Genomic DNA, 23820 nt, shown 5'->3' with positions numbered 1-23820 from the left:
TTTCCTCGGTGTGTATGCCCAGGAGTGGGATTGCTGGGTCATATGGCAGTTCTTCAATTTTCATATTAGATGAATCTTGTGCAGTAGGTATATGTTCCTTTGAAATTAAAAAAAAAAAAAAAGAATATATTGCCTACCAACTCTATCTCAGTAAATACAAAGAATAAAGGAAGCATTTAAAGAAGAATGTCATCGACACCTCTTAAAGAGAATAAAACCTACACAACACAGGTTAAACAGGGTTATAACATTAAGAGATAATTTTATAAATTCTTCCTCCTCCTTCCTCCTCCTGTGGTTTCCAGAGGCTGCCTTTTCTCACCCTGGGGCCTGGGGTATGACCTCAGGTCTCTCTCCCGGTCGTCTGTCCAAGTGAGAGGCCCACTTTTCATTTCTTCCTGACTGTCTGAGTTACCTCTGAGCTCCGGGGCCTCCTCTTGCTCCTGGTTTGGAAGACCTGGCTGGAGGGGTAGCTGCCTTCAGTGACCAGGACTCTCTGTATTGCAGGTTCAGTTCAGTTCAGTTGCTCAGTCATGTCTGACTCTTTGCAACCCCATGGACTGCAGCACACCAGGCTTCCCTGTCCATCGCTAACTCCCGGAGCTTGTTCAAACTCATGTCCATTGAGTTGGTGATGCCATCCAACCATCTCATCCTCTGTCATCCCCTTCTCCTCCTGCCCCCAATCCCTCCCAGCATCAGGGTCTTTTCCAGTGAGTCATCTCTTTCCATCAGGTGGCTAAAGGATTGGAGCTTCAGCTTCAGCATCAGTCCTTCCAATGAACACCCAGGACTTATCTCCTTCAGGATGGACTGGTTGGATCTCCTTGCAGTCCAAGGGACTCTCAAGAGTCTTCTCCAACACCACAGTTCAAAAGCATCAATTCTTCAGTGCTCAGCCTTCTTTATGGTCCAACTCTCACATTCACACATGACTACTGGAAAAACCATAAGTTTGAGTAGGCTGTCCTTTGTCAGCAAAGTAATGTCTCTGCTTTTTAATATGCTATCTAGGTTGGTCATGGCTTTTCGTCCAAGGAGCAAGCGTCTTTTAATTTCATGGCTGCAGTCACCATCTCCAGTGATTTTGGAGCCCAAGAAAATAAAGTCTGTCACTGTTTTCATTGTTTCCCCATCTATTTGCCATGAAGTGATAGGACCGGATGCCCTGATCTTAGTTTCTGAATGTTGAGTTTTAGGCCAGCTTTTTCACTCTCCTCTTTCACTTTCATCAAGAGGCTCTTTAGTTCTTCTTTGCTTTCTGCCATAAGGGTGGTGTCATCTGCGTATCTGAGGTTATTGGTATTTCTCCCAGCAATCTTGATTCCAGCTTGTGCTTCATCCAGAATGGCATTTTGCATGATGTACTCTGCATATAAGTTAAATAAACAGGATGACAATATACAGCCTTGTGTTGCAGGTGGCAGACGCCATTGTGTTCCTTGCTGACCTGCCTGGGCCTCAACATCTTGTTCCTCACCTTGAACGAGGGTAAGAACTGTTTCCAGGGCTTTTTGTGAATAAAGGTGGAGAGGAATTCTGAGAATCGGCCCTGTATGAGGGAGCTGCCTGTCCCGCTGTGGGGTCAGCCTTCCTCTGTGTCTGCTCAGTGTCAAGACACAGGCTCCTGAGGGACCCACTTGGGGCTAGAATCCCGACTGGGCCACTGGTATGACATCAGAAGTTTTTTAACCTGTCTCTTAAGGCCTAATCATCCTTATCTCTGAATGGCGCTTCCCTGTGGCTCAAATAGTAAAGAATCTGCCTGCAGTGCAGGAGACCCGGGTTCAGTCCCTGGGGAAGATCCCCTGGAGAAGGAAATGGCAACCCACTCCACTATTCTTGCCTGGTGAATTTCATGAACAGAGGAGCCTGGTAGGCTACAGTCCATGGGGTCATAAAGAGTCGAACATGACTGAGTGACTAAATTTCATTTTCTCTGAAGGGGGATAGTAGAAGTGCTTTCCTCAGAGGGTAGTTGTGAAGAACGAGATAATCTATGTGTAACACTTAACACAGTTAAAATAAGCAGCCAGTAAATTATAACTATTATTATTGTTTCCTCTGGACTAAATGCATTGACCTTTTCCCAGTTTGGTTTCCGGGGTCAGCTGAGGACATGACCTGGGGTGAAGGTACTAGGAAGGTGAACTGATGAGGCATTTTTGGCTGCTGATTTTCTCTGGCTCAGCAAGTGATCCTGGTGGGGTCTGTCAGGCAGTCAACTGCAGTGAGGCGTTTGTAGCATGCAGCCTTTGAGGTCGGTGTGTGGACGTAGGTAGCTGGAGGGGTCCTGGGTAGTGATGTCTCCTGGGGACCTTTTATGAAAAGCCATGCTGTGACCCAGCCCTTTTGGTCAGAACTGGCAGATGGCTGCAGAAAAAGCCAAGCCCCTCAAGGGAAATGAGTGAAGGGCCTGGGATAGAATGTCCTGAGGAGTTGGGTCCTATCTTCAAGCCTTTGTTCTATTGAATTCCCATTTCTCAAGTGTCTCCTTTGCTTCCTGTGGTTTCAGTGAGTTGAAAAATAAACCCATTTCACATAAGATCTCATCTTCCGTGTCTTAGTAGGACTCTTCTCTGCCTCACCAAAACTCAGATATCCTTCCCAAGCTGTTAGATTTTTCTGAATATGTTTCCACAGTAAATTAGTTCAGGTGACAGATATTTAATTACTTTGTACCCAGTGCTCTGTTAGCTTGCTTCCATGTTAACATGGAAGAAGTTCCTTCCTTGGATTTTACTTTAGCCTCACCATTTCTCAATCCAAAGTGGTCATTGGTGTCCTAAATGCCAATGGAAGGCTTCCAGTCAGCCCCCGTGACCCAAAGGTCAGAACGTCAGACATGGGGAGCTCCCCGTGGCCAGACCCCAGGCACGAGCTTCCTGCTGTGTGCTGTGTACTAGTAGAGGGGTTTTTAATATTTTTAAAATGGTCTGGGGCTACGGCAGTGACCAGATGGGGAAAGTCCTAGCCCTCAGGGGCCTCTATTCATGGAGAGGCCAAAAGCCATGCCTGTAGTCTGCCTTGTGGTGATAAGTTCTGTGAAGAAAACTAGAGCTGGGTTAAGAGGCTGGAGGGTGAGTGGGGAGATGCTGCTTCATACCAGGTGATCTGGGGCGGGCTCTTTCGGGCAGAGGCCTGGAGGAGGTGAGGGAGCGAGCACGTGGACATCTGGGTGGGTGGCGGCTCCTGGTGCTGCCGCTCGCTCATCTGCAGTGTCGTTGCTCCCACAGGTGCCTGGTACTCCGTGGGCGCCCTGATGATTTCAGTGCCTGCCCTACTGGGCTACCTTCAGGAGGTTTGCCGGGCACGGCTGCCCGAGTCTGAGCTGATGAGGAGGAAGTACCACAGCGTGAGGCAGGAGGACCTGCAGAGAGTTCGCCTGTCTCGCCCCGAGGCCGTAGCCGAGGTGAAGAGCTTGTGAGTATGGAAGGGGCCAGGGAGGTGAGGGATGGTGACAGTGCCCGCTGCCACCACACTGAGTGCTTGCTGGCCACCAGACACTGTTTAGGGTGAAACGTTTGCCTTTGGTCTTTGTCAGAGTTCTGGGAGATGGCTACTATGATTGACCTCCATTGAAGAAGGAGGGAAAAGGCAAGTGACCAGGGTGGGATGGGAATCCATATCTAGCTGATTCCACAGTTTAGGGTCTTGACTGAGCACATGCAAGCATGAGCCACTGCCTAGGTTCAAATCCCAGCTCTTCCAGTGTGACTCTGGGCAAGTTCCTCAGGTTCATCATCTGTTAAATGAGATGAGTATAGGGTACTTATACTTATCTGGTACCCAGCAAGTGTTCAGTTAAATATTAATCATCGGCACTACTCTGTGGAGGAACTTCCTAAATGTGACAGAGCTGGAGCTTCTGAGGAAGCACCTTCAGACTGTTGGAAAACAACAACTGCAACAGCTTCAGTGGCTCCCATGACATAGAGCAGGGGTTCTCATCTCTGCCTGGGCAGCAGAGACATCTGTGGAGCTCCCCCCCCCCAAAAAATTTATAAACAAGTGGAGGGCTGGGCTCCTCTGAAGAAATTCTGAGTCAGTTACCTGTGAGGGTAGGGGTGCTGCGTATCTGCAGTTTTTCAAAAACCTTTTTCCTTTGAAATGATTTTAAACTTACGGAAGAGTTCCAGGAATGGTGCAAAGAACTCTCATCTGCCCTTTACCTGGATAGAACAGTTATTAACATTTTGCCACATTGGCTTCATCTATCTCCCTACACTAAGACATATTTTTTTTCTTTCTGAACTATTTGAAAGTAAATTACAGACATCTTGTCTGTTTACCCCAAACATTTCAGTATATATTTTCTAAGAACAAGGACATTCTCTTCTATATCCACAGTCCTGTAATCAGATTTTGGGAATTTAACATTGATAACATTAGCATTAGTGCCATTATCTAATAATTGTTCATGATCAAATTTTGCCAGTTGTACTAATAAGGTCTTTTATATAAATTTCTCCTGATCTGGGCTCCAGTCCAGACTCTTGTGTGGCATTTAGCTTTTAGTCTCCTGTGACGTGGAATAGTTCCTTTGTCTTTGTTTTTCATGACCTTGACATTTTAAAATATAACAAGTTTATTATTTTGTAGAACTTCCCTTCTCTTTTGGTAATTTGGTTCTTCATGATTGGATTCAGGTTTTGCATCTTTGGCAGAAACATGACGTTGTCATTGTATCATATCAAGAGATACATGATGTCACTGTCTGTTACAGGAGATGCTAACTTTGATTACCTTGGTGAAAGTTTCTCCACTGTAAAGTGACTATTTATTTTACCCTCTAGAGTTAGTAATCTGAATGGGGGTACTTTGAGACTTTGTTAAGTATCTTGTTCCTCATCAAACCTTTACCCACTACATTGAAATCCACTGTTGGGTCTTACTTTCATGAATTTATTACTGTGATGGTTGCATAGGTGATTTCCTAAGGGTCATTATTACCTGACATTCTGTAAGAAAGAGCTTTTCCTTATTATCTGTATGAATGCAGGATTTTAAAATTTTATTCAATGGGTTATAATCCATTACTATGATTATTAATTTTGATCTTATTTTGTCCTCAGTTTGGGCGTCCCTGATAGCTCAATTGGTAAAGAATCCACCTGCAATGCAGGAGACCCTGGTTCGATTCCTGGGTCAGGAAGATCTGTTGGAGAAGGGATAGGCTACCCACTCCAGTATTCTTGGGCTTCCCTTGTGGCTCAGCTGGTGAAGAATCTGCCTGCAAAGCGGGAGACCTGGGTTTGATCCCTGGGTTGGGAAGATCCCCTGGAGAAGGGAAAGGCTACCCATTCCAGTATTCTAGCCAGGAAAATTCCATGAACTGTGTAGTCTATGAGGTCAAAAAGAGTCGGACATGTCTAAGCAACTTTCACTTTTTTATTTTATGATACGGTGGTAGTTGCTAAGTCATGTCCGACTCTTGTGACCCCATGAACTGTAGCCTTCCAGACTCCTCTGTCCCTGGGATTCTCCAGGTAAGAATACTGGAGTGGGTTGCTATTGCCTTCTGCAGGGGATCTTCCCGACCCAGGGATCAAACCTGGGTTTCCTGCGTTGCAGGCAGATTCTTTACCAACTGAGCTATGAGGGAAGCCGTATGATACAGTAGAATGTTCAAATTCATCTTCCACATTCTCTGCCTTGTTCTAGAATCAGCCATTTCTCCAAGGAGCCCTTCAGAAACCAAGATCTGGGTGCTCATTGCACAAGCATGCTCTCTTCACTTTTGATGGGGATTGGGGGGATCCATTTAAAAAAACTCTCCATGTCAGTCTATCTGAAATCCTAGGTGGATACACATTGCTGTACATCCTGCCATCCACCTTCACAGCTCCAGTGCATCTGGGAGGTGGTACCCTGTTCCTCAGGTACTCTGCTTCTCATAGTATAGAGGAAAACTGCATCCTTGAAAAAAGTAACTGGTCCAACACCAACAGCTAGGAAGATACTAAAGCAGGAACCTCAGCAAGTTTTCCAAGAAGGGGCCTGAGATGTATGAAGTTTCCCCGAACTCTCTGACCCCTCCAAGGGGTTTGAAGGGACTGGCTGCACCTAGGTGGCTGTGCCTGCGAAGTCCTGGGCTCTGCTGCCCTGGAGCTCTGTTAGGCCGCACAGGCGGGTGAGGCAGGGTACACAGCCTGCGTGAGCCCCCTGTGTTGTGTCTGCAGCTTGATCCAGCTGGAGGCCCTCCTGAGCCGCCTGTGCTGCACCTGCGAAGCTGCCTACCGCGTGCTGCACTGGGAGAACCCCACCGTGTCCTCACAGTGAGTGCCCCTCCGCTCCCACCGCCCCTGCCCTGCGGGCCCCAGGCAAGGACAGCCGCCTTCAGAGGCCTCCTGTCTCCCTAGCTCAGGGGGAGGAGCCCTCTAGGCTCTTGGGTGCAGACCAGCATGTAGGCTTGTGGGCTTTAATGCCCTGCTTTGGTTTACCACCTTCTTTCTGCAGTATGCTGAGAATATTTTACTAATAGAAAAATAACTCACCATGTAATCTCCCACCCTGGTATAGCAGCCGATCTCATGTTTGGATTGCCTACTAGAGTTTGTCATAGGCACATGCTGTCTATAGCTCAGAGACTCCTTTTTTTTCCCCCACTTATTGTACTATATAATTGGTTTTCCATGTTGCTACATAGCTTTTGGAATTACTTGTAATACCACACCAATATAGATAGTGATTATACTGTAATTTATGAAATTATATATTATACATCCTGTTGTGTTTTTAGTCAGTTTCTACTTTTAATTACTAACCCTGTAGTGCACATTTTGTGGGTTTAACTTTAGTCTTTTGAAACTTTTTTTCTTAAAATAAATTCTAGGATGGGACTATTGGATCAAGTGAAATGAATGTTTTTGAGGCTCTTCGTGTGTGAATGCTCATGACAACTAGTGCTTGTTTAGCCTTCTCCTGGTGCCAGACACTGTGCTCAGTGCTTTCCATGGTACCGGCTCACTCTTGGTAGTAGCTCTAAGAGGAAGGCTCTATTTTAGTCCTCATTTAACAAGAGAAGAAAGAGAACCAAGGGATTTGCACAAGACCACACAACAAGTGGCAGAGCCAGATTCAGATCCAAATCTGTCTTATTCCAGACTTCAGAGTCTAGATCCTGAAGAGTGATGTGTGTTAAACCCGCTTAGGTGGCCCTGTCCTCAGCCACCGCTGCGGCCTCTGCATGTCAGTTGTGACCTGTTGATGGTTGTAAATCCTTTCTCCTCACTTTATGTTCCCCTTGTTTGATTAGCAGATCTTGTCAGCATATTAACTGTTCCCAGAGCTACTTCTTGCCTAGACTCCCCTGTGGGTGTGCCCTAAACCAGTTTCCTTCTGATCTTATGAATTTCTGATCCTGTGGTTCCTCTCTATCAATCCAGGTTCTATGGGGCTCTTCTGGGCACGATTTGCATTCTGTATCTGCTGCCTCTGTGCTGGGTCCTTGCCCTTTTAAACAGCACACTCTTCCTGGGGAATGTGGAGTTCTTCCGAGGTAAGCCCAGGAGAACCCAGGCAGAGGTGGGGTCCTGGCTGATCATGTGTTTGCTGTGCCTGCCACCGGGGGGCAGCACCACACCAGGGTCCTCCCCTGGAGAGGGAGGTGGGATCCACGGAGCCTGCTACTGGGGGTCCCTTTCCCTTCCCCAGGCAGCTGAATCGCTGCCCACGTGATATGGTGGCTTCTGGGAGATGAGGGAGGGATGTTTTCCCAGTGTTGCCACCCACCTCCAGGGTGCAGTCCCCAGGAATCACTGCCTCGTCTCTGTGTGATCCCAGAGTACCCGTCTGCCCTCTGGTTTCTGAAGCAGTAAGGCAGTCTGCTGAGGCCTTGCGTCGCAGATGCCTGGGCCTGTACATATGTTTGGGTGATTGCTATGCTTGTTTTCTTCCCTGTGGTTGGAAATTAATTATAGAAGCCATGATTTATCGGGCACTTACTGCATTTAATCTCTCTTTAACAATCTCCTGGGGTAGGTGTTGGTATATCTGTCTTGTTTATGAGGCTTAGGTTAGGTAACTTGTTCAGACTTAGGAGGGTGACTGTTTCCTGCAGCCGAGAGTGGGTGCCAGAAGAGGCAGCCGGGTGCAGTGGTGGGTACCCCCAGAACACCACTCATTCCATCCTGTTTCTGCCTCCCGCCCCATTCTCCTCACCCTGGGCAGTGGTGTCTGAGTATAGGGCATCTCTGCAGCGGCGGATGAACCCCAAGCAGGAAGAGAGTGCCTTCGAGAGCCCGCCACCGTCAGATGCTGGGGAGAAGGGCGCTCTGGCGGACTGCACTCCGGCGCCCACGCCCACAGAGGTGAGCGCCCCTAACCTCCCGGGCAGAGGCTGGTGTGAGCAGGCTGCCTGGCCTCCCTGTTACCAGCCTGCTCATACTGCATAGCTGCTGGGCTGGCCTCCGCCTTCCCCGCCCCGCCTCCTCTGAAGTGCTTAATAGTAATAACTGTGGTAACAAGAGCTGTGCTTCGTTGAGTGTTTACTCTGCTGTTCACGTACTTTATAGACCCCTGAGGTGTAGGGTATTTCTGGGAATGAGATGATTCTCCTTGTAGCAGAGAAGACTGAGGCACAGGGTGGTTGTCCGCAGTCAGTGGGGTCGGGTCTCAGACCCCGCCCTGTGGTTCCAGAGCTCCTGCTCTCAACCCCCATGTTCTCCAGCCACTGTCGGGCCTTTCGTGGCCGTGGTCCGTCTCTCTGTCCTGCTTGGGTGGAGACCGCTGTCTTTCCCCTGACTTCCTTCTTTCCGGCAGTTGTGCCATTTCCTCTGAGGCGTGAACCACTGTTTTGAGAAACCTGGATGTTGGCTCTGGGGAGGTGGCCTCTCCCCTGGGGGTAGGGCTGTCATTGCTCTGGCTGTTGAAGGTTCTCTCTTCCCAGGACCTCACGCCAGGCAGTGTGGAGGAGGCAGAGGAGGCCGAGCCTGACGAGGAGTTTAAAGATGCGATTGAGGTGGGTGGCCTTCCCCAGCACCCTCAGCTGACCAGGTCAGAAGTTGGGTGGTCCTGGAGCCGTGTGGCCTCTCACATTCCAAGTCTGGGTTTTTAGAGTTCTCTTATATCCAAGTGAGAAGGTAAAATGTGCCCTGCGCTCAGACTCACTGGTTAAAAGGATGCCACCTAACCTCTGCCCGTCCTCTTGCTGACCTTGGCATCTGTCCTGGGTGCCCAGGGCGGGGGTGGCTCTGGAGGCCTCTGGGAAACGCCCCACTGGGGGAGGTGGGTCATTTACTGCCTCGGTTGGAGACTGTGGGCCTGGCGCCTTTGATGTGGGGCAGGCAGAGTTGGAGGAAGGCATTGCCCCGGTCTCTGCCTGCTCTTCTGAAGGATGAGGTCCGTCAGATGTCCCTTTGAGGGGTGAGAATGGGAGGCTGGAGAAAGCAGTTGCATGGCCAAGTGCTGGGTTGGAGAAAGTTCAACAGTCTGCCTAGTTTTAGGACAATGGTTCACACTGGTAGTTTGCAGAAGTGTTTTATTTGGCACGCAAAGCTTTAATTTTTTAGCCGATATTTAAAAATTGGAGAGACTATAGCAAAAACTCTGGATTTTTCAGTTTTTCTAAAAACTCAGCAGCTCTGGGAGCCCTGAGTCTGCAGCGGTCAGTGTAGCTGAGGAGAGACTGTCTCCTTCAGAGAAGTCACATAATTCCCACCGGTTCCTGTCATCCCCGGTCACTGAGTCCTGGTGGCATTTGCCATTTATTGTCATGTTTGCTCTATGGCTTTTTTTTAAATAGTAGGAATTCACTTCTTTTTGTGACTCTTGTAAAGTGGGGGATACAGGAAATGGAGGTCTTGGGAGTTTCCTCCAGGCCTATGGTTTTCACCCCGCTGGCTCTACTGTTACCGTAGCCTCATCCGCATGGGCGTTTCCATTTTCTACAGCTGAGATTTCTCCAAAACCTGAATGTACGACTGTGGACTCTTAAGTCGTGACTCTTGAGTATGCAGCTTCTCCCCAACTGATTGATGTTGGGGTCCTTAATGGGGTCTCTGTTAACATCGCCCTTCAGTACGTGCTCAGAGTCAGTGTAGTAGCATTCCTGTGCTTCCTTTTGCTTGGGGAACCCCTCCTGGCAGCTTCCTTCTTGCTATCTTCTCTGTTTTCTTTTCTTCTCCCCTGCACCTTGGGAGGCAGGAGACCCACTTGGTGGTGCTGGTAAGTAGGAGCCTTGGTGAGGTGGGCAGGGGCTGGGGGGAGTTGGGAAAGGGTGACTGAGCCGAGGTTGCCACGCCTCGCGGGGTTTGCCACGCATGCAGGTCCCAGAGCCCTGTCACAAAGGGACAGGACTGGAAGGAGCTGTTCCCGCAGGAGGATGACGAGGGGTCCCCGTGCCCGGCAGAGGACGAGCTGGTCCTGCAGGACAACGGCTTCCTGAGCAAGAATGAGGTGTTGCGCAGCAAGGTGTCACGGCTCACCGAGCGACTCCGCAAGCGGTACCCGACCAACAACTTGGGTACGGCTGGGGGAGGCGGGCGGGAGGCGTCCCGGCCTCGGGGCAGAGGTGCTGTGTTCTGCGGAGCAGCGCTGTGTCCGTGGCACCCTAGGGAGGTAGCACAGGCACCGCGGGGCTGTGAGGGAGGGAGCGTGGGTTCCTTCTCGCGTCTCTGTCCTCATTACTTCTCGTGGGAAGATGAGTTCAGTTCTGGAAGTGCTCCTCTGGGACCTGAGGCAGGTAGAGCCACAGCAGGCTGCGGACTGGGCTGGCTGAGTGAGGAGTCTGAGTGTCCAGGTAAACCCCAGTGCTGCCAGGTGACCTTAAGCAAATGATTTAACTTCCCCGTGCCTCAGTTTTCCTTCTGTAAAAGGGGACTGATGCTGAAGCTCCAATACTTTGGCCACCTGATGCAAAGAGCTGACTTATTAGAAAAGACCCTGATGCTGGAAAAGGTTGAAGGCAAAAGAAGGAGGCGGCAGAGAATGAGATGGTTGAATGGCATCACCGACTCAATGGACATGAATGTTGGCAAACTCTGGGAGATGGTGAAGGACGGGGAAGTCTGGCGTGCTGTAGCCCATGGGGTCGCAAAGAGTTGGATGCGACTGAGTGACTAAACAGTGACAAAAGGGAATAGTACAAGTTCTTATCTCACAGGGTTGCTGTAGGTCTCAAAAGAGATAATGCTATTAAGTGCTGGCACATTGCTGGCTGGTTCATAGTAAGTGCTTCATAAGGGGCACGGAGGCCCTGGTCTTTCCCTCAGGTGCCTAGGCACTTGTCTGGGTCTTTCCAGTCCGATTGGAAGCAAATGGAAGGAAACACTGTCTCCTGGGGATGATAGAACCCTGGCTTCCCTTCTCCCCAGCCAAGTCCATAGATTGGCCAGTCCTCATTATACTGACTGTGGGGTGGGTCCAAGAATGTGACCTTGGAGAAAGGTGGACTTGATTGTCCTCACAGCTTGGAGGGACCTCTATGGTGGCTCAGATGGTAAAGAATCTGCCTACAATGCAGGAGACCCAGGTTTGATCCCTGGGTCAGCAGAGTCCCTTGGAGAAGGAAGTGGCAGCCCACTCCAAGATTCTTGCCTGGGAAATCCTGTGGACAGAGGAGCCCGGAGGGCTCTGGTCTATGAAGTTGCGGAGTCAGACAGAACTGAGCTGACTAACAAGCTTGGAGGCCTGGCTCTGATCAGGAGAGCGGGAGACAAGCCAGACGAAGTTATAACTGGAGCCTGGAGAAGCAGAGACTCAGGGGTCTCCCTGGTCCTAAGGCAGAGCCTTGCTTCTGCCAGTTGTCAGCAGACAGGGAGGAGGATGGGCTGGCTGTGCCATGAGGTCTGGTGGGAAAGAGTTCCGAGGAAGCCCCTGGGGTTTATCGTGAGGTGTTTGACCTGGGCGCTCCAGGGCTTGCCTTCCTGCTCCTGCAGCGACCAGGGCAGTTGTTTCCTGAGTGTTAGACGTCCTGGGACACCCTGTTTCTTTCTGCTCTGCGAGTGCCTCCAGGCATTCAGGACCCCTTGCTTTTATCTCTGCTGGTCGCTGACTGCTGCCGACTGCTCTCTGTCCAGTGAGCTTCGACATACACTATCTCACTTAGTCCTTGGAAGCAGCCAGGTTCCAGAAGTCCCAGATGTCATTACACCAGACTTAATGCTCTTGTTCTGGCAACCTATACTTTTATATCTGTGAGTTTTAAATAAAGCCCCTTAGATGTTCCCACTTTATAGGTGAGGAACCTGAGGTTGGAAAGAGTGACTTGGCCAGAGTCTTCAGCCAGTACCTGGTTGAGTTGTAACTCAGATCCACCTTATCTGGTCTCACTCCCTCATTCTTTCTAGCTCACCTTCTTCCCTTTCCCTGGTGTCTGAAGTGCCCCGGTTTTATGCCTATCCCATTTCTGTATTTGGCTTTTGGTTCAGATAATCCCTACCGAGATGGGTGAAGGCCTGTCAGGTTCCCCCGAGGATGGTGAAGGCAGAAGACAATTATTCTCCTAAGCCCCCCTCAGCCCTCCGCTCTCAGGGCTGCTTGCTCTCCCTCCCTTGAGGTATCGTTGGGCTCTTGGCTGTGAGGGCAGGTAGAGCAGCTCTGTTCTGGGGTCTGCATCCTGAAGGGCTGGGTGAGTGAGCTGCTCTGGGGGCTCTTCTGTTTTGGCTGCCAGTGGATGGAGGGGGTTCCACGGGAGGAGTGAGGGCAGGCTGCTCATGAGCCTCTCCATGGCCTCCCAAGTGGGGGAGTCCTACTGGGAAGGGCCCACTCTGTCCTGGAGGCTCTGTGACTGTCGCCCTGGCAGTGGTCTCAGGCTGGTCTCTGCTCTCTTTGCCCCCGGGGCATCCTCACATTGATGAACCAGGACCTTTGCTGAAAACAGGCAGGAAGAGTCGGTAGGTCTTGGCAAGGAATAGGGGTTCTCTCCTCCACATGCCTGCCTGAGCCAGTGTCAGCATGCAGAACCGGCCCTGGCCCTGGCCCTGCGTGGTGCGTGGCTGTTCTGTTAGCCCGCATGACTGCCTTGGGGTGCTTGGCGCTGGTACTCCTTACAGTTGAGAGGGGCCAGAGTGTCAGTCTCTGACCCAGCTCTTTCCCCCCGGCCCATGCTGCTTGCTGAGGAGAGGCAGAGGTGGGCTGCCTTGCCCTGATTTTCAGTGCTGGGGGCAGAGTCCCCGAGCAGCCTGTCTCCTGGGGTGGGACCACCTGCCGGCGGTGCGCTGTGCTCTCCTGTCTCCTCTGCTCTGCCTGGGTTGTGAGCTGACTCACAGCAACAGCATTGCCCTTAGACCCACTGGTGTCAGGTTTCTCCCTGCTCTAGCTGGGTCCCCTGTCCTCCAATGCAGGCAGTGTGTCCCCCTTTAGTGAGAGCTCTGGGGGACTCTGGCTGGACAGAGGGAGGGACCACATCTCTTTGGGCCTTTGTGTGAAGGTGAGGCCTGGTGCTCTGTACCTGGCCAGACAGGTGGTCCTGGAGGCCCGGCCGTGTGCCCTGAACCTAGTAATTGGCTCTGATCGGATCATAGGAGGTCTTCAGGTCCCAAGTTGTAGAAATGTCCTTCAGTAGTCTTGTCCCCTCCTGGGTTTTTCCAGGACCCAGCCCAGCTTCCTTCCTTCCCACAACCTTTGGCTGGGCTCCCTGGTCCCCTGTTGTGAGCACCCTCCTGCCTCGTGTGGACCCCGGCCTTTTCTCCCCTGGCTCAGTGACCCTCATCTGCATGGAGATTTCTGCGCTGAATTGTGGTCAGTATTTCTGGCAGCAGCCCTTGGGACTTCCTTGTTCTCATTAGCTTCTGCTTCAGGAGCTTGTTGGAAGTCATAAGGGCCCAGCGTGGCCTTTCCTCTCCTCTATCCTTTTGGGTTTTTTCTTTCGGCTGCGTGTACGCCCTTCATCAGACTGTGTCATTGTCACAGCCTACCTTTCCTTCTTTAATTTTCCTGCAAGCATGGGTGGGTAGCAAGCACAGCTTCTGTTAAGTCCCTTTGCCTTGATGTAGTTTCTCAAAGAATGATCGGGGGAATTCCCTTATGGTCCAGTGGTTAGGACTCCACACTTCCACTGCAGGGACACGGGTTCAATTCCTGAACAGGGAATTAGGATCCTGCATACTGTGTGATGTGACCAAGAAAGGGGAAAAGAAAAAAGAATGATCAGTCCTCTCTTCCCCATCTTCATCTCTTCTTGCACCCCTGTTGCCCCCTCCCAGCTATTTTCTAAGCTGCTGTTGCTTCTTCTGCAACCTGGTCTGAACCCTTGTGGTCCTGTTGTATCTGGTAGCTTAGGCAGGATCTCTTCCCCTGGCGGTATCCATCCTGGCCCGCCCACCACACACGTGCCTGCACCTCTTGCCCTGCTAGGCTTCTTGGTTGGCACCTGGTTCTGAACTTCACCTCTTGCCCTGCAAGTCTTCTTGGTTGGCACTTGGTTCTGAACTGTCCTGGAATCTTCAGATGACAGGGAGCAGGAGTCTGGTGTTCAGGAGGTGTTTCTCCCTCTAGCTGTGGGCAGAGTGTTTGTAAGAAGAAACTTTGGAAGTGGTTGTGTCAGGCAGGTTTCATCTGAGATCATCGGAGCGATGCCTATTGTCAGGTCCCTCCCAGCTTGGTGTCATTTCAGGGGGAGGTTCTGCTGGATGCTCTTCTATTTGGGCTGGACCTGCAGGTGGGGGTGGAGATCTCTAAACCCCGGGTAGGAGCAGGGGCGGCAGCTTTGTGTAGTCTGGGACATTGGTTTTTCCTTCGTGGTTTGAACCTCTCCTTCTGGCTGTGGACTGCTCTCTGCTGCCAGCCAAGGGGCTGGGCTGGGCTGGCGCCCTTAGTGTCCCCATGTAGAAGACCCAGGAGGAGGTGAGAGTTGAGATGTCTGGGCTGGGTCAGAGCTGAGCTGCTGCCTCTGTTTCTCAGGGAGCTGTACGGGCTGCTCGGCAACCTTCTCAGTGCTGAAGAAGAGGGTAAGTCTCCTCGAGGGTGCGTTTGCTGGGGATTTGGGATGAGATGTAGGGGCATAGTGCCACGTCACAGGTGAAGTCTGACTCCCTGGGCCACGTTAGGCCTGGGGTCTGGTCGGATGGTTCCTCAAAGGAGCAGGTCTGCCCTCCCTTGTGTCCACACCTTCACCAGCCTTCCCGTGGGATGTCCCTTCTGGTCTCAGTCCTGCCCTGCTCAGGCACTGCCCCGCTCGTACGGTTGTCCCCAGTGCCCGGGGGTGGGGATCAGAGACTGACCTTGGCTCTCATCCGCAGCGGAACTGCAGTAACTGTGGAAACAGCTTCTGCTCTCGGTGCTGCTCCTTCAAGGTGCCCAGGTCCTCCATGGGGGCCACAGGTGAGTGGCGCAGGCTGGGGTCGGGGTCTGCCTCCCTCTTCTAAGAGGGGTGCTGCATGTGGGAAGGAGCCAGGGCCAGTGAGAGGTCCAGGGAGCTCGGGGTGTCCTCCATCTCCCATTAAGGAAGGAAAAATGGAAATATTTGCTGCATGGACAAGAGCATATATATATAATGTATCTGAATTATAAAGTCCAATAGTGAATACCAGTGACCATTTCACTGCAGTTAGAAGATAAAGCGTGGGCAGTCTCACCCGGCTCCCCAGCTCCACGCCTGCCTTCCTCAGGGAGACCACCATCCTCAGTCTCAGTATCTTTCTCATTGCCTTGGTAATGTTTTTAATAAAATAAAAAGCATAATTTCTTTTCCTTCAATAAAAGCCATACATACTCATTGTAAACAAAACAAAAAACCAAAGAAAGGAAGACATTCCTAATCTCTCTCAGAAAGAATTATTAGGCGTGGACCCATCTGGGTCATTAATGCCATCACACATAGGATAAATTCATATGCATGTGCTTAAAAAAGAGGGAGCATGTATTACAGACTGCTTTGTAATATGTTGCAATGTTAAATTGAGTCTCTTTATTTTTTCATTCTTCTGGTCATGCTAGTTACATATGCTTATTCTAGAAGATTTGGAAATTACTATACAGAAGAAGAAGGAAGAGAAAAATAATCTTGTAATCTTACCACCCAGAGATAATAACCACTGTTAAAACATTTTGGAAAATTTTCTCCTGGTATTTTATTTTAAAAAGCATTTTAAAAGTTATTCTTTTGGTGCCAAAATAATGTCTAATGCATAGAATATCTGGGAGAGGCTTGCTGTTGGCATGGTCACTCCCGGAACCCCCAGGTCCCGTGGAAAGAGAAGTCTCTGAGGGCAAGTGCGTGAGCTGGGACAGTGAGCTTGTAGGCTGGGGGAGGGTGGTCTGTGTAGGGCTTGGGGTGGGGTGGGGTGGGGTAGGGAGGGGAGGTGGTTCCAGTTGGAGGGGCAATCAGCCAGAGGGCATGAGGAAGCATCTCACCAAGTTCTTCCTCCTTTTCAGCCCCCGAAGCCCAGAGAGAGACTGTGTTTGTGTGTGCCTCGTGTAACCAGACCTTGAGCAAGTGAGAAGAGGGGCCAGGGTCCAAGAGGCCGCCTTTCCCCGGGGCCAGCAGTAGACCCCGCTCTCCCCACCCTTAGCCTTGGGCAGATGTGGTCTGAATGCTAGGTAGGCTTCCCCTCCCTGCCCCCGCTGTCTGCATCCGGGTTCTGGAGCCGTCCTCCACTCCTGCGGATGGCCAGTAGTGGTTGCTCCCCAACCAGGACTGGCATGTTTGCCTTGCTCTGTTCTGGGTGTTAGGGAACTCAGGGCTGGGTGGGAAGTAGAAGTTAGAGGGCAGCAGTGAGCCAGGCCTGGTCTGGACTGGTCTTCTGGGCATCCCTGAATGCCTGGGAGTTCTCTGAGGCCAGAGGTCAGAGATTGGGAAAAGCGATTCTTCCCCCGCTGGGTACTGGGCCAGGCCCTTGCCCTCCAGAGCCTGCAGAAGGACTTGCACCGTGTCCCAGTTCTACTATTCGAGTGTTCCTGCAGGCGTCAGGAGCTCATTTCCCCGCCAGAGGGCATGGCCAGGGCTATCAAGACCAAAAGTACTTCTAGAAACAGGGTCAGAGTTCCCAGATTCTCTCAGAGGAGGGCCTGGCAGAACCCTTCAGTATTAAGCAGAGCAAAACACGGGGAGCCGCAGCAGCTCAGAGGGCCTCAGCCCCACCTCGCAGAGACCTTGGCTTACAGACTGTCAGCCCACATGTTATCCTAGTGTTTTCAGCTCTGCTGGGTAGATGCTGGGCGCTCAGTCACTCCTGCTCCCCATGTTTAGAGCCTGGCCACCTCCTCTGGCCTAGAGCTACAGCTTCCCTCACTGGCCCTTTGTCCCATGGAGTGAGTGTGAGGTCAGATGAGCTCAGCAGAGGTCCTGAAGCTCTTGACCTCTGGGGGCCTGGGAAGTGTGGGGTGTCGCTAGGCTGGTCTCAGATTCCAGGGCTGATCTCCAGCAGGACAGCCTCAGTTATGGGATAAGGCCACCTGGGGTGCCCATCCTGTCTGCAGTAGTTTGTGTTCACCCTGGACTCTTAAGGGCTGGCTCAGTGTCTCTCCCTAAGCCATGAGCGGGCTCAGGCACCCCTTCCTTCCCCAGGAGCTTCCCTGCCTTTTTGAAGTATTTATTTATTTATTGCATGATTCCCGGGAACATGGGGCACAGGAAACGGGATCAGGAGGATGGGGGCCCTCTTCTGCCCTAGGGTGCTGCCTGGAACTCAGAGCCTGGGAGGTGGAGACATTTCTGTACCCTCAGCTGGGATGTGAGGAGGCAGGCTGGGAGTCAGGGCTCATCCTAGGCCAGCTTTCTTTCCCAGCCAGTCAGTCTAGGAGCCAGGGGCCTGCCTCAGGCCCAGAGGGGCAAGTCCTTGAGGAACCAGGCAGGCCTTGGTAGACCCCCTTCCTCAAGCTCCTTGGTCCTGTTGAGATATGAGTTAAGTGCTCATGCTTTATTTACACTGGAGAGGAACTACAAGGATGTCTTTGTATATGGAGAATTGTCAATAAAGAGGCCTCAACCTTTCTATGTTTTCGTTCTGGTCCTTGCCTTCCCCCTCTCCCTAAGGCTGGAGAGCCAGGTTCCCCCCAGTGCTGGCCAGGTTTGCAGGCCTGGGCTGTGTCTTCAGGACGGGGCGGAGGGGCCATGGAGGCTGAGGTCGTGTGTGAGCTGGGGTTGGAGGAAAGCTGTGCCTTGCGCAGGAGGTGCTCAGCGAGATGCCTGTCGGATTGACTTGAGGCGCCGTCTTGTGACCACATTGTGAGGGCCAGGGCTTGGGGTTAGGACCAGAACTCGGTAAATGCTAAGCCACGCAGGCTTTAGAATGGAAAGATTTTAGCTAATCCCTCTGAGAAAGCAGGAAAGGATCAACTCCGGGGGAGGCTGAGAACTAGCCGGAAAGAGGATTGGCTGTGAGATGGGAAGTGGGAGCTGTGCTCTGGGGGAAGGGGGTGGGGGGGTGTTTGTTTGCTGGGCACTAGGCACCATGAGAGGCGCTTCATACACATTATTTCATTTAATCCTCAAGATAGTCCTATGAGGTAGGTTCTGTTTTTCTTCCCATTTTACAGGGGAAGAAATTGAGGCCCAGGGGAGTTAAGTAGTGGCTGCAAAAGGTTTGGCGTGGAGTCTTGCGAGTGGTGTCTTCCAGACCGTAGGCCTGAGGCAGTAAAGTGGGGGCAGAGGGACTCTGCCTTGGGGTCGAGGTCAGGTTTCAGCCACATCCTCACGACCCCATGCACGTGCACCTTGGACTGCGATGCTTGGGGAGTCCTTGCACTGAGGCCTTGGTCTGGGACCTCCCCCTAGTGTGAGAGACCCCCAGCAGCTCCCGAGGAGCCCCAGGAGGCAGGGAAGCAGCTGGAACCTTGCTCTGGCAGTTTTGACAGAAGAGCATGTTCACAGTACTTAGTACCAAAGTGGCTTCAGCAGCTTGGTAGTCCAGAGGAAATGCTGGAGGAGTGGAAAATAGGGTCTTTGAGCAAAAGAGCACAGGCCCAGGAAGGAAGTTCTTCTCATGGAGAGTGTGTGTCCCGGTTGGTCACTTGGAGGGATGCTCCGAGTTAATCCAGTCCAGCCCCTCACTGCGGGAGCCACACTGCATCCATGTGAAGATGCAGTTCCCCACCACATTGGAGGATGAAGCCAGAGGGGCTTTCCTCAGAGCCGGAGCAGTGTGCACTTGCCAGGGAGCATCCCAGTGGCAGTAAAGGCAGGTGCTGTGATGGGCCAGCTCCACACTTGGCCCTATTCTACATTGACTGCACCCACGCTGGAATGAGTTGCTACAGGGGGAGGCTTGCCCCCAAGCCTGTCTGTGCTGCTTTACTCATCTGTAAAGTGGGTGGAGAGTGGTCTCTTATCTCATATGGTTGCTGTGAGGATTAAATAAGACAGTCCACTTTAGGTGGGAAGTTAGGTGCCTGGCACATAGTAAATGCTCAATAAACGCTAACTTATTTCTCTCTTCCTGGCAGTCTTCAGGAATAGCAAAACAACTCTGCCCCACATGGCTTAGAACAGCGATTTTTTTTAAAACCAGAGAATAATTATAGATTATTATTCAGGAAAGAATGAGGCCAGACTGTAGTTTGAAAAAGCAGAGTCAATATTTTATGTTGGGAAAATGAAAACAATGTCTAATGTTGGTGGAATACAGACTATAGCTTGAGGAGCTTTCAGGATGTAGGATTCAGGGGCGTGAGAAACAAGGTTTTCATCATCTGGGGTCAGTGAAGAAGGAAGGGTACCTTGTCCCCTTGAGGTGCATGTGAGGGCCTCAGAGCAGGCCAGCAATGGACAGCTTCAGCGTGCAGGTAGCACTGGGAAGTGAGAATGGAGCCCTGGAGGGTTTTACGAGGAGTGGGTGGTGCCTTCCAGCTCTCTGGGGTCTCCAGCATAGAGGGCACCGAAGGCATATAGCCTAGAGGGCAGGTTGTCCGTTGTGGAATTGGATGCTTGGTGTTAAAGATGCCTTTCGGTTTGTTCTCGGGGACCCAGTGAGGGGACGGGAGCCAGGTCTAGGGCAGACATGGATGGACAGCCAGCTCCCACAGCCTGACTTGGGTTGAGGGTTCTCTCCATCATTTTTTGTGGGCTGCTCTTGGTGGGGAGCAGTCTCCAGTGATCCTTGGCAGACCTTGAACTGGCCCTGGTTTCTGGGGTCTTCCGGATTTGTGGTCGTTGGTCACTTAGCCCTCAGAGTTGAAGCCAAGAGAAGCACCAGTATCATCTCTTTGTCTCCATGGAACCTTCGAGGCATCAAGGGGCCCTGGCTCCAGCATCTTTCCTGCAGCTGGTGGCTTTAAGATCATAGTACCTGTGTTTACTGAGCATGCGTAGTGGGCAGTGTGCTGAGTGTGCCATCTCATTTAAACCTCACGAGAGTCCCCAACGCTATGTTCTGTTACTAACTTAACCAATGAGTAAGTGGAGCTAAGTTACCTGCCCAAGGTCACACAGATAGTATACCGTGGAGCCCTGGTGGGAACTGTGTCACAGGTGCTTCTGGGCACCAGAGAAAAACTGGGTCACCATAGCAGTCCTGGCTGTCACCTACCCTCTGTTCTGCCTTGCCCCCACAAACTCCAGGAGTTTCTGAGGTGCTGAGCTAATGGAAGGGGCCTTCCCACCACCAGCCCTAGTGAAGTGGGCTCAGCCTCCAGGGGAACAGAGGCAGTCTTGTGGCAGGAGTTCCCCCACCTCCCTGGCTGAGTCTTTTTCAACACCCAGAGCAGCACATTCCATTCTCGGGCACAGCTGGGGGCTGGGGATTCCTGGTCCCCCTGGCCCCAGCAGAGCCTGCTGTCTGAGCTGGGACACTGGGTCCCAGCCACACACATTCCAGCAACAAGCACCCCCCACATTGGATTTCCCAAGGAGTGAACTTTAGCCAGGATTACAGCCAACTGAACACTTGTGGGATGTGAGCTTCCTTTGTGGGACCCAAGAGGCTGGATGCTGACGGGTTGAGAGGGGAGGAGGGGTGAGGGGGGTGTTCAAGACTGGCCTCTCTGCTGCTCTTAGTGCCCTTGGAGTGGGATCTGAGCAGGGGCCCCCCAAAATCTTCCTGTGAGGCAGGGTAACAGAAGCACAGCTGCTTCCACACCGATCCTGCCCCCCTGTCTTCGGCTTTGCCCCCTGTAGGCAGTAGTCCCCAGGGTTAAGAGCGTGGGGGTCAAATCCTCACCACACTGCTAAGTACAGCTGTGTGTCCTTCAATAAGTTCATTAACTTCTCTGAACCTCAGCCTCCTCATCATTAAAATTGTTGTTTAGTTGCTAAGTTGCGTCCGACTCTTTTGTGACCCCGTGGACTGTAGCCTGCCAGGCTCCTCTGTCCATGGGATTTCCCAGACCGTACTGGAGTGGGTTGCCGTTTCTTCCTCCAGGGGATCTTCCCGACCCAGGGATTGAACCCAGGTCTCCTGCGTTGCACGTGGGTCCTTTACCACTGAGCCACCTCATCATTAATGTGGGGATGGGGAATTCCCTGGTGGTCCAGTGGTTAGGGTCTGCACTTTCCCACCACAGGGGGCACAAGTCCAGTGCCTGGTCAAGGAACTGAAGATTCTGCATGCTGCTCGGTGCAGCCGAATTAAACAATTAGTTAAAAAATAACAAATGGGGATAATAATAGTACCTACACTGGGACGTTTAAGAAAGAATGCCAAAGTACTTGGTTATTTATATATTAATGGGCTTGATATACTGAGGGCTAGTGTAGTATTATATGTCTTCTCCCCTCTACTGCCCTACATACCCAGGTATGTATTTTCTGATATGAAACCCCAAATGTAGACTCTCTCCCCCTTCTAGAAGTAACAATTACGGCCTTTAGATGTTCCTGCCTTCCCTGCCAGAAGCATTTCCTAGTTGGTTAACAAATCAATTAGGAATTTAATAAGGACTTATTTTGCGCAAGCACTGTGCTAGGTCAAGACCTTTGGTTAATAAAAATACTAATGACTATTTAATGAACATTTCTAAATGGCTGGGCCCTGTTTCCAGGTATTTTTTCCTGCATTTCTCCACTTAACGCTCGGCCAGCCTGTGAAGTAGATACGATTACTCCGTTTTCCGGGTGGGCGCTGGTCCCAGTGGCACATGGTCATGAGGTCACAGCATCGGAACCCAGAGCTGGGCTCTGCTGGCTTTCTCGCCCGATCCTGAGTGTTGGAGGCCTTCCCCAGATCCCTTCTGTTTGATATCAGAATGCTCATTTTGTCCTCAACTGAAACACTTGACTTCCTTGCTCCCTTGCAACTGGGGCTGGCCATGTGACTTGAGTGTTGGCTGGTGAGCGAGAAGTGGAAATCTACCAGGTGGGACTTGTTGGGAAATTACTGTTTTCCTGATCAAAAGGGCCAGAGGCAGCTGACGGGCAGCTTTTGCTCTTAGCCCTTCCCTGCCTTGCTCCCTGGAATGTGGCTGAGAAGTTGGGAGGAGGAGGCACCACCCCCAGGCAGAGCAGGAAGACAGAATGAGCCTAGGACGTGGACCTCCCAGCTCCAGACCCCCTTGCATGGGGAAGCCCCGCTGTCTCTGGGGGTTTCTGCTCCCCACAGTCACCGACACGCAGTGCAGACGCCCGTGGGGCAGCTTCTGCCGCCTGTCTCAGGCTGGCCAGGAGGGAGTGTTCTGTGGCTGGACAGAAAGAGCAAGGGCTCAGGCCTTGCTGGGCCTCTTGGGTGTCTGGTCCCAGGGAAGAGAGTCCTGGGGGCTCTGACAGCAGGTGTTGGGGACAGAGGTGAGGTGCAGAGCGGGGCCTGCTGCCTTTGTAGGGGTGGGTGAGGAGCGCCTTGCCGGGGCCTCCCGGGATGGGCTCAGGGAGCCCCTCCCCGCCCGCTCCCTCTCTCGGGCTGCCAGCACCTGACAGAGGTCAGTATTGTGCTCTGGCCAGAGGCAGCCCGAGCCCTGTGTATTCAGTGGAAAAATAATTCCTGGTCCTGGTTGACCATAGAAGTGTCCATAAATATTTGGTCGGGGTAGGAGGCTGGGAGACAAGGGGTGGATTCAGGGAGCCAGGTGGGCTGGGCAGGCTTTGGGCGAGGGTGGGTGGCAGTGGCGTCCTCAGAGGGAGGAGAAACAAGCGGGCCTCTGCCGCTCCTGACCTGTGGTGGGGCCACCTGACTGCCAGGGAGGTGATTTATGGCCGGCTGTCAGACCACCTGTTAGCTGGCACTGGCCTCTTCGTTTCTCGCTTCTCTGAGAGCTGCGGGAGCAAGCCAGGGCTTTTCCTCATCTCAAAAGAGAACGTGGCTCCATTGTTTTGGATGAGTAGCAGGTCTTGATTGGACGTGGCATCCCAGCTGAACCCCAGTTGGTGAGGAAAGCTCTAAGGGTGTCTGCGACTCCCTGCTCTGAGTACATCTGTCCTGTCCCTCAGCATCTGCCGATGGTACCCCAGGACGCTTTCCTGGCATCATCCCTCCCATATTCTGGACATTTGAGTGACAGTAGCCTGTCGCCTCCATTTCAAGGCTTCTCCCCTTGCTGCCTCATCCAGCTCAAGGTAGCTGCCTGCCTTTGCTCTGAGCTCATCGAAGAAGCCCCCGGAAGCATTAGAGCTGGTCCCCTCCCTGCAAGCAGGACCAGGACTCCTCCAGCCTGAAGAAGCTCAGCCCCTTACCCTCCTCTGGCCTCGGCCGTTAGCTTATCTGGATGGAAGTTCTCAGCCCTGGCTTCCCACCACCCAGGGGGCACCTGGAAATGCTGATTTCGGAGCACCCTCCAAAGGTTCAGGTTTAATTGTTTTAGCGTAGGGCCTAGTATTTTGTAAAAGCTCCCCAGATGCTTCAAAGTGTTAAAGGTTTGAGCTTCTGTGGTTCTCACCAGCTCAGGCGATACTGATGCTCCAGGGACCAGCTTGGAGTAGCACCTGTTCACGCCACCATCTCCTACAAGTTCAGTGTCCAGGGGTGTCTGAGCTCTGAAGGGGTAGGAGTGACATGTTTAGGCCTCTGGCCCTTC

General features: G+C 51.9%; 1 protein-coding gene across 4 annotated transcripts in view; it reads left to right on the top strand.

The window, feature by feature from the left end:
* ZFYVE27 (zinc finger FYVE-type containing 27) overlaps positions 1-23820 on the top strand; it is a 101981-nt gene that overhangs the window by 5446 nt on the left and 72715 nt on the right. The window contains exons 3-13 of one of the 4 annotated variants that reach the window (XM_043475796.1): positions 1421-1491; positions 3237-3423; positions 6183-6278; positions 7389-7501; positions 8173-8312; positions 8891-8962; positions 10147-10167; positions 10321-10465; positions 14845-14891; positions 15183-15264; positions 15880-17878. In XM_043475796.1, coding sequence (XP_043331731.1) covers positions 1421-1491; positions 3237-3423; positions 6183-6278; positions 7389-7501; positions 8173-8312; positions 8891-8962; positions 10147-10167; positions 10321-10465; positions 14845-14891; positions 15183-15264; positions 15880-15944 — 1039 coding nt within the window. In that variant the 3' untranslated portion in view covers positions 15945-17878. Of the gene's footprint in view, positions 1-1420; positions 1492-3236; positions 3424-6182; positions 6279-7388; positions 7502-8172; positions 8313-8890; positions 8963-10146; positions 10168-10320; positions 10466-14844; positions 14892-15182; positions 15265-15879; positions 17879-23820 lie in introns of those variants that run through there. The other 3 variants (XM_043475794.1, XM_043475797.1, XM_043475793.1) reach the window with 3 other exon arrangements.

This window comes from Cervus canadensis, chromosome 8, assembly GCF_019320065.1.
Source record: "Cervus canadensis isolate Bull #8, Minnesota chromosome 8, ASM1932006v1, whole genome shotgun sequence".
Taxonomy (NCBI): domain Eukaryota; kingdom Metazoa; phylum Chordata; class Mammalia; order Artiodactyla; family Cervidae; genus Cervus; species Cervus canadensis.
Note: the sequence above shows the minus strand (reverse complement) of the source record. Positions and strands in the feature narration are given on the sequence as shown.